The sequence below is a fragment of the Podarcis muralis genome, chromosome 14, assembly GCF_964188315.1.
Source record: "Podarcis muralis chromosome 14, rPodMur119.hap1.1, whole genome shotgun sequence".
Taxonomy (NCBI): Eukaryota; Metazoa; Chordata; class Lepidosauria; order Squamata; family Lacertidae; genus Podarcis; species Podarcis muralis.
In genome coordinates this window covers 5,081,207-5,091,663 of record NC_135668.1, presented here as the reverse complement: position 1 = coordinate 5,091,663, position 10,457 = coordinate 5,081,207, and the positions used below count along the sequence as shown (strand labels likewise).

The window sequence follows — 10,457 nt, the reverse complement described above, 5'->3', positions numbered from 1 at the left end:
GTGCTCAGGAGTCCCAGTGTTAGGAGAGACACGAACTTTTCTCTATCCCCTTTCCACAGGGCATGCGTAATTTTGCAAACTTCTATCGCGTCGCCTCTTGCTCGCCTTTTCTGTAAACTCAAAAGCCCCAAACGCTACCAATTCTTTTCATAGGGGAGTCGCAGCCTCCCACCCACCCGCCCCTGATCACTTTCTTAACCCTTTCCAAAGATCCAGTTACAGATAGGTAGCCGTGTTGGTCTGCCATAGTCAAAACAAAAAAAATTCCTTCCAGTAGCACCTTAAAGACCAACTAAGTTAGTTCTTGGTATGAGCTTCAGATAGGTATCTGAAGAAGTGTGCATGCACACGAAAGCTCATACCAAGAACTAACTTAGTTGGTCTTTAAGGTGCTACTGGAAGGAATTTTTTTCTTTCCAAAGATGAGCCTCTCCCTGGTTTCTTAGCTTAGGCTAAGAAGGATGCCCAGAAGGAAAACGCACTTCTATATTATTTCTAGAGCATCCTCGGCCACCCATTGCGTTGTCCACCGGGCCTCTTTGCTCCAGCTCAGCGGGCGGAGACTTGCAGCCTGCCGAGGAGAGCGGTGGGAGCGCGAAGCTGGCCGCGGCCGCCCGGGATTGTTCCGCCAAAAGCCGGCAGGAGGCGCCCCGGCCTGGGCCGCAGCACAGGACCAGCAGCCGGGAACGGCGGCGGCAGCAGCAGCGGACCCGCCTCCTCCCCGCCTGCCCGGCGCACGATCTCCTGTCCCGGAGGCAGCCTCGCCGTGCGCCCTTGCCCGCCTGCCCGATCGTCCGTTCAGCTGCGCGCCCCGCCGCCGCTCGCCCCGGTGAGTAGCCCCTTTCCTCCAGCCGCGCGCCCGCTTGCCCTGCTCCTCCGCCCCAGGCAGGATCAGCCCCCCTCGAGCCCAGGCGGCGTCCCTTCCTCGCCAGCCCCTTCGGGCGACGCGCTCCCAGCCTCTTCTCCACGCGCCGGGACGAGAGCGATGCCCGGCGCGGAGAAAATGGCTGGAGAGCAGTTTTTCTTCGCCCTCTCCAAAGGGTGGGAGATGGAGGGCAGGAAAACGGCAGGCCCCCTTCATGCGGGGTCCAATTAAACTATGGAAATCGCTGTCGCCATAGCTGTAGAGTTGGGCAGCTTTAAAAAAGGATTTGGCCATGTCCTGGAGGAGGAGAAGGTTGCACATGGATATTGTGTGGAGCATCCCGTATCAGACGCAGCACACCTTCGTATCAGTTGTTGAGGAGGAGCAATGGAGACCTAGAGGGGGGCATCCCAGGGCATCTGGTTGTGGGCCATTGAGGAGGAAAAAGGATGAACTTGGCGGGCCTTATTTGATCTGATCCAGCTATGGCACTGATTGTGCTCTTGCAATTCCCGTTTTCTAACGGTGATCCCATGTCCACTAGTTAATTAGCTGATCTCTAATGTGGATTTCCGTTTCACTCATCAATACTTGGTGTGTGTGTGCTTGATGTGTGTGTGTGTGTTTGCCCCTTTTAATGCCTTCATAACTCTAATTATGACTCCAAAAGGACTTGTAAAGTGTATTTCAGCGGGGAGGGTTTTCTAAAAAAAAAAGGGGGGATCTTTAGCCTGCACTTCTGGCTATACTTTAGCTATCAATATGGGTGCTTTAACAGATGCCTCCTAACTTTCCCCCCATCCACTAAGAGTAATGGGCACCTCCGCCTTCTGCTCTTTCTTCCCATCAAATTGTTTTCACTGCATCCAGCTCCCTAGCCTTTCTTAGCCCAGGAAAGCATTTCTTGAGTACTGCCTAACTCTCCTTTGGGTTCCAAGGTAAATGTATATATCAAATATTTTTCTATGTATTGGAATTTTTGTTCTCTCAGGGACCTTGACAATCACTGCATCTTCAGTTAGTGTTCAACAGGGTATTTATATCCAGATATTGGATGCTTGAGTTTTAGGGCACTGGCTTTAACAGAGGTTTGTTAGTGATAATGCTCCGTTCCTTTGTTGTTGATAAGCAAATATGAGTCAGAAATGTCATAGACTTGTTAAAATTCAGTTTTTGGGCAACCCTACTCTCAGATGCACCAGGCTGCCTGAAAATGCACTGGAGATTAGCAGATTAGTGGAAAGAAATCTGCAGTACAGTCCCGTATAGGTTGACTCAAAAGTAAGTTGTGCTTACCCTCAGGCACATGTGCTTAGGATTGTAGCCTAGATGTACGCATGAGACATAGTTTCCTGCATGAGGAGCCGGTGTTGTTTCCACTGCATGACGAGTCGTCCACTTCACCATGAATTGTGGGACTTAACTCATGACCTGATCTTCTTTAAATAGATAATATTTAAATAGATAATGCCATTTATTTTTTTAAAATAAGATTTTATTAAAAGATTTTCCGTCAGTAAAAAGAGTATATTCAGCCTCCCCTATTTCAAATTGTAGATTGTAGAGTTCAGAGGCACCAGCTTGCAAGGGTGATTAGGGGGCCACGTCACACACCTAACGTCAGGACTGTCAGAAGAATGCGGTGGCTGCCCAGCTTCAATGCCTCCTTCTCCTCCGCAGCAGCAGGAGGAAGAGAAGGAGTAGCCACTGGAACCACACTATGCTGGGCCCTGTGAAAATAGAGATGTCCTACAGAAAAGCAGGACATTCCGGGATCAAGTCAGAAACGGACAGCTTCTGTAAATCCGAGAATGTCCCTGGAAAACAGGGATACTTGGAGGGTCTGCGACAGGTGCAGGACTTTGGGGCAAATGTCAATTTGAAGAATGGGCAAGAGGGGCCTCAAAGTCAGAAGTGCTAGCTTACTTTAATTTTTTTTAATGAAGAAATATACATTATACCTCTAAACATGACCCCCCACCTTGTCAGGCCATTAAATCCAGCATCGGGGGCCCTGGCTCCATCCCAAAATATATTGGAGCGCAAAACAACTCAGCCCCCAGGAGTTGGTGCTCCTGTTACAGGTCAATTATAGTCAACTTGGGACATTTTTGTTGTAGCCAATGTGGGGTTTGAGGCAGGGTAAGAGAAGTGGGGAGATGTAGGGGAGAAAAAGGAGAAAGGGGGTGAGAGAGACCATAAACTTTCTTTTTTGCAGAGTATGAGTGGTGCTTTTTTTTGTCAGTGTCACATGGATGGGTGTCTTATTTTTGTGGGTGGACTGAGAGATCAGAGGGCACGGGGGATGGTTGCCAAGACAATGACCGACCCCCCACTCCACCCCTGACAACATATAAATCAATATGGCTAACTTAAGCTAGCAGACACCACGGTTGTGTGAACTGGATCTTATTCTGAGGTGGGCCTGGGATCCACCCATCTGTTCCTGTTGCCATCTTCTTGGAAGTCTGTGGGTTGGAATAGGGCAGCCTTCACCAAGCCGCTGCTCTCCAGATGTTTGGGACTTCCGCTCCCATCAGAATCAGCTGGCACAGTTGTACTTCTGTTAGGGTTGCCATACATCTGGAATTTCCCAGACGTATCCAGAATTCCGTGCTCAGCAGCAGTGTCCAGGCGGAAATCACAAAAATAGCCAGGAAAATCCAGACATATGACAGCCCTAACAGAAACACAACTGTGCCAGCAAAGCTCAACAACTTTGCCCAACCCCCCTCCAGCCCCCTCCCCCCAAAACAACTTTCCCCCCAAAAGCTCAGCCTTTGCTTCTGTCAGCCCTGGCATCTACAGCTGTGCTGACTGGGTCTGATGGGAGCTGTAGTCCAGAACATCTGGAGGACACCGGGTTGAAGAATGCTGGAACAGGAAGCAGGAAATACTCTTGCCCTTGTCAGTGTAAAGAGCACCCTTGTTTACACAAAGTTCTGATTACATTTTCTTTGTCCCTTGTGGGGAAAAGGAGCAACAATAAGAACAGGAATCCTGATTTCATGTACAGTGGTACCTCAGGTTAAGTACTTAATTCGTTCCGGAGGTCTGTACTTAACCTGAAACTGTTCTTAACCTGAAGCACCACTTTGGCTAATGGGGCTTCCTGCTGCTGCTGCGCCGCTGGAGCCCGATTTCTGTTCTCATCCGGAAGCAAAGTTCTTAACCTGGAGCACTATTTCTGGGTTAGCGAAGTCTGTAACCTGAAGCGTATGTATCCTGAGGTACCACTGTACATGCTTATAAAATGTACACTTGAGATAAATTTACTTCTGAAAACTTAACCTTACTAATCCTGATTCTAGAAGAAAAGTGAGCACTTTCCTTTTTAGGAGCACTTTCCAGTTGATTGGCGGCACCAGCAACTGTGATTCCTTCCTGGAGTTCCCTACTAGCAGAGCACAGGCTTGGAGTGCTGGTATCCCAGGCTCAGTCCTGGCACCTCTGGGCTCAGAAAGACCCTGGGGAACCTCCAGTGGCGTAGCGTGGGGGGTGCAGGGGGGGCGGCCGCACCGGACGCAACATCTGGGGTTAGGGCAAATCCACGCGTTAGGGGGCGCAAATCCACGGGTTAGGGGGTGCAAATTACTTGCCTTGCCCCGGGTGCTGACAACCCACGCTACGCCGCTGGGAACCTCTGCCCGTCACAGCAGCTGGGCCTAGGCTAGGTGGGCTAAAGGTTTGAGCCAACATAAAGCAGATCAATTTATTCTTAGTTTGCAAAAAAGATTGCCCAATAATGGGATGCACAGCAAAGAGACCTGCTCTTTCTTTTGGTGGTGTTTCAAAGTAAACGGGGGTGGGGGTGTCGTTAAAGGCTCTTTACCTGAATGTTTGAAGGGAATCTTTTCCTATCTCTCAGGCCAAAGCTTGAGTGTGCTCCACAGTGGCGTAGTGTGGGGGATGCAGGGGGGGCCGGCCGCACTGGGCGCAACATCGGGGGGGGGGGCGCTCACACTCGCAGCTCTCTGCCCCTACTAAAATCCATGGGTTAGGGGGCACAAATTACTTGTCTTGCCCCGGGTGCTGACAACCCACGCTACGCCACTGGTGCTCCATAGGAACTCAGTTGCCTCATACTAAGTTGGACTGTTGGTTCATCTCTCTCAGCATTGTCTACACTGACTGCCAACAGCTGTTGTGAGGTTTCATGCCGGCGGCATTCCCAGCCCTACCTGGAGATGTCAGAGATGGGAAAAGGGGGTCTTCTGCATGCAGAGCAGGTGCTCTGCCACTAAGCCACAGTTGCTCTGGCTCTTGTTACTGACTGAAGATAATTCCTTGCATTTGGAGTGCTTGTAACATGAGCCTGGAAGTCCCACTGATTGCGAATTTCCAAGGAGGAGTGCAGTCATAGAAGGGTGCTCCTTCTCTTTTTAAGTAAACAGTAGGAAAGCAAAGAAGTAAACCATTCTGCCCCAGCCTGGTGCCCTCTAGGTATTGCTGTACGTTGTTTTTAACTGCTTTTATCAGTATGCTTTAATTAATGTAATGAGAGTGAAGGATGGGCAAGAAATTAAAATAACTACTATAACTACTAATATCACCCCTGATGGGAGTTGTGGTTCAAAATGGCTGAAAGGCACCAGGCTGAGCTTGTTATATCCATATGTATGTATGTTTGTGTGTATGTTCGTGTGTCTGTTAGTGAGGTAATGAGAAGATACTGCTTAGACCTGGTTGGCTTAATGATGGTTTATGAACATCTGTAATTATATTTAATAAGAACTGCTATCTTATGATGAAAAGGAAGGAATTTATTTGTCATTCATTCTGTGACAGTTTGCTGAACCATTCAGTGGTGTCTGGATTGTAAGCTTCTTGTGGGCAGGGACCTGCATTTTTGTGTTTGTCGATGTAACAGACTATGAATTTTCAGACATTCCGAAACATGGGATTATTCGGACCCACTTGCAGCACAAACATCATCATCATCAACCATCATTATATACTGTATATATATTGTGTGTGTGATTTAGTTGACATCAATAAAATGACCAGCTTGGTCACAGTAGAATGATAAGTGTGCAGCAAATCAAAATGAATGAAGTTAAAGAATAATGCTATGTTAGAGACTGGTTCAAGTAGGCATGATGTAAGTTAATTACACTGTCATTTTGCCAATCTGCTAAGTGACTGTTACTCCTGCATATTGTCCATTTTTCATTGCTCTCCTTTTTCATTATTGTTCAAGAGGAATGTGGGTGGATCAAACAATACTTTTTGGCAAACAGAGAAATCCATTGTAAGTGTTTTGAACCTGACTTTCAGAATAAGGGGAGTGAGGGGCCGGTGGGTCACTCGTGGCTGTGAAGGAAGGGCTAGGAGCAAGATTCTGTGCACAGCCAGGGATGCTGAAGCCTGCTGAGTTCTTTCTGCCTATCTTTCTCTCCGACCAACTGCCCTCTCTTTCCCCCTGTCTTTTATGTCTGTCTTTCTCTGTTACCCATTTCTTCCCCCTGCCATTCTCATTATTACTATTGTTATACATTTATTTATACCCCGCCTTTTTCCCTGACGGGACTCAAGGCAGTTTATAGAAAAGAACCGCTAAACAATAATAGAAAAAGCAGTAATTAAAAAACATTGATAGAATTAAAACTACACACATCTATTTAAAGTCCTGTTTAAAACATACAAATAATTACAATAAAAAGAGCACAGCACCTGCCCTTTCATTAAGAGCAGTCAGTTCCCAAAAGCCTGTTAGAACAAGGATGCCTGCCAGCGCAAGGATAGAAAGGAGGGAGCCACTCACTTTCACAGTGCAGACGTTCTGGCTTTGACTGCGCAAATGTACTCCTGGCCACTGCAGAGACCTGGACATCCCTGTTTAGGGTGGAGCCCGGTAGCATGCCCCAAACTGCAAAGCTGTGCCTTCACAGGGAGAGTTACCCCACCCAGCACAGACTGAATTCTTAGTCATTGTTCTGCTTTCCAAATGACCAAAAGTACCTCTGTCTTGTCTGGACTAACTTTCAATTTGTACAACCTCATCCAATCCATTCCTGAGACAGCTTCCTTGGATTTGGGTGGAAAAGAGAAATATAGCTGAGTGTCATCAGCATCCTGGTGACTCCAAACCCCAAAACTTCAGACAACCTCTCTCAGCTCCACTTCATGAGAGGGGATGCTCAGGAGTGATCATGTCAACCGCCATTCCAGAGATCCACCAGGGCTTTGACAGAATCACCTGCCAAGGCAACAGGAAACTCCAAAAGAGCCATCAGGAAACCATCCAGATCCATCAGACTTCTGGGACAGACCATCTTAATCAGTCCCCCACCCCTGGAGAGGTTCTCAGTTCCAAAGAATCTAAACCCCACCCGTAATGATCTGACCGTGATAAGGGAATGGTAGAAATGTCCTTCACTCTGTTAATCACCATCTTCCCATCCTCGTCTTCCCTTTGCGCCTTGCCCTGTTGTGTCCTTCTCACACTGCCCTCCAGCTGTAGGACACCTTGAAAAGGACACAACAGCTCAGGGCCCCGTGCCCTTTTTTTGAAAAGGCATTTATTATTTAAAGTATTTTCAATGCCGCAGTTTATGAACAAGGAGAAGGAGGTCAAGCATAATTCCAGGTGTCTGGAAATGTGTCATTTTTACAGTGGAGTAATCTGTGCTACAGGGAGAGACCGATTAGCTATCTCCTGACATTATTCTAAGCTTAATTGCCTATTATCATAATTAATTGTCATGAGGACTACACCACAAACTCACATCATTTTTATGCCAATTTAACTGTCATGGCTTCCCTCAGAGAATTCTGGAAACCATAATTTGCTGGGGTTGCTGAAAATTCTCCAGTGGGGGTCCTTAGCCCTCCTCACACAGCATTAGTTCCTGGTGGATTCCTGGCAGAGAGAAAGATGGCTTATGCCACTTCACTTTGCCATTGTACCATGTCCAAAGGCTTCCATGGTACAATGACAAGTTGGCTGCAGCTGAGGAGACTGGAATGATGTAGAGTGTGGGAGACATTCCTGAGCTTTCTTTTGTTTGGGCTGTCCCTCTCCCTCTGCCCCAGGAACACATGCTTTTAATCCCCACCAGAGCCTGTGGCCTCTGAAGGCCTGGGTATCGCCTATAGTGGCAGCCCCAGCAAATAGCTGGTCTCCCTGGCTGAGAATTAGTTGCAGAGAGGAGTCAAAGGAGAGGAGGACTTAGGTTGCCCTTAACAAAGATGGCTTACCTGAGCCACTGAACAAAAGCTTTCTGCCTGCCTGACCTTGGCTCTGAAGAGTAACCTCGGAGAATACGTCCCTAACCTGGTGCCCTCCAGATGTTTTTGTTGGACCAAGTGATTGAAAACCGTAAGTCCAAAACATCTGCAGGGCATCATGTTGACAAAGGCTGCCCCTCGGTGACCTCACATTCCACACCAAAGCCACAAGAATCCTTGACACGGCACATTAAGTAAATTGTCTGTCTGAGGAATTCCCAGTCTTTGATGTGATGCATGTCTTTGGGTAAGCGTCATGTCCAACCCAGCCTTGCTTGACCCAGAGTTTACCTTTTCTTTTTCTTTCCATTATGGGTGGCAAGTATTTGTGGTAAGTTTTGAAACGTATGACTTCTCCATAACAGTGCCTTCTGCCCCTGGAGAATCTAAAATGCAGCCCCACTAGATTCTCTAGTTCCCTTTATGCTGATCTGCTACAATCGATGCTCAAAAGCCTTGTTTTTCACCAGAAGAAGAAGAGTTTGGATTTGATATCCCGCTTTATCACTACCCTAAGGAGTCTCAAAGCGGCTAACATTCTCCTTTCCCTTCCTCCCCCACAACAAACACTCTGTGAGGTGAGTGAGGCTGAGAGACTTCAGAGAAGTGTGACTGGCCCAAGGTCACCCAGCAGCTGCATGTGGAGGAGCAGGGAATCGAACCCGGTACACCAGATTACGAGTCCACTGCTCTTAACCACTCCACCACACTGGCTCCTGCATTCCCCCTGCACTACAGCTCTGTGCACAGTGGAAGGGCTTTTGGTGGTAGCTGTCCTGTCCTGACATATTCTTCCATCAAAGTTTTGGAAAGCTTTCTCTGGAGGGGAACACGGCCTCGGTCCTGTATACCTGAAGGAGCGTCTCCACCCCCATCGTTCAGCCCAGATGCTGAGATCCAGCACCGAGGGCCTTCTGGGGGTTCCCTCACTGCGAGAAGTGAGGTTACGGGGAACCAGACAGAGGGCCTTCTCGGTAGTGGCGCCCTCCCTGTGGAATGTGAAAGAAATAAGCAGCTATCTTCTTTTTAAAAGACATCTGAAGGCAGCCCTGTTTAGGGAAGTTTTTAATATGTAATGCTGTATTGTTTTTAACACTTGATTGGGAGTCGCCCAGAGTGGCTGGGGAAACTCAGCCAGATGGGCGGGGTATAAGTAATAATAAATTATTATTATTATTATTATTATTATTATTATTATTATTATTATTATTATTATTATTATTAGAGAGCCAGCATGGGACCATGGGTAAGGAGCAGGGGAGAGACGGAGGCAGAACAAGCACAGGCTTCCCAGCCTTTCAGGCCTGCCTTGCAAACTTTCCTCTCTTTCGTGCTATCATTCATAGCTAGGTAGGTTTCAGCATGAGAGCCCAGCTTTCTTGGTGGTGGTTCCAAGACCTTGGAATGTGCTCCCCATGGAGATCTGCTTGGCTCCTCTTTCTTTTCAGACAAAGTGAAAACATTTTGATTCGTACAGGAGTTTAATATTTTGTTTTGTGGCCATTTTAAATTATGAATCTCCTCAGCAAGGGTATTCCACAGTTTTGGCACTGCCACCAATAAGTGTTTCAGATCTGTAGTTTTAATGCTGCAGATGCTGTCATAATGTTGTTTGTTTTCTGCTGGTAAGCTGCTCTTTGTTTTAGTCAAAGAGTGGGATATAAACTTTAAAAAATAGTAGACAGGGAAATCAAATCTCCAGGTTTTGATATGTAATCTTGAGGGCTGGGAACTTGTGTAAGCTAACATTCTGAGGCGTTTAATAGGTGGCAGCAGCTGATGGCCCTGACCCAAGTTAACTGACCCAAGCATACTTGGCCCTGGCCCAAGCGTACCTGTTGTGACATTGATGCTGAGCACAGCAAATGTTCTTTAGAAAAAGGTGTGGCTGCAAAAGCACATAGGTAGCCTGCATACAGGAATCTGGGAGTGGAATGCTTGAAAACTAGGGCCACTTGAAAATGCTTTGGCAATAAAGGACACTCTGCCATAAAGTGGTGTTACGTGAACTTCAGTGGAATCGACCTTGATACATGTCTCCAAGTATGCCAGCTACGGCCATATCTGGATCAGGATGGCTTAGCCAATGTAGTTCATGCAGTGGTAACCTTGAGACTGGATGACTGCAATGTGGTCTGTGTAGGACCACCCCTGGACCTGATCCAGAAGCTCCACCTGGCGGTAGGCAGTGCCTGGTTCAAGGCTCTTGTGCTGAGATACAGAGCCCTGAACAACTTTGGTCCAGGATGCCCTAAGGACCACCCTTATATCCAAGCCTGATCATCCGAGATCATCCAGAGGAGCTTTGTTGTTCCCCATGCCTCAGATGTCTGCCCGGGTTCAGCTAGAAGTTGGGCGCTTA

General features: G+C 47.6%; 1 protein-coding gene across 4 annotated transcripts in view; it reads left to right on the top strand.

Annotated features, from left to right (window-relative positions):
• The first annotated feature begins 446 nt into the window (after positions 1-446).
• Positions 447-10,457, top strand: part of DAPK2 (death associated protein kinase 2) — a 57,670-nt gene continuing 47,659 nt past the window's right edge. For 2 of the 4 annotated variants that reach the window (XM_077919041.1, XM_028706383.2), the window contains exon 1: positions 447-829. In XM_077919041.1, the coding sequence (XP_077775167.1) occupies positions 462-829 (368 nt within the window). In that variant the 5' untranslated portion in view covers positions 447-461. The remainder of the gene's footprint in view (positions 830-10,457) is intronic. The other 2 variants (XM_028706387.2, XM_028706384.2) reach the window with 1 other exon arrangement.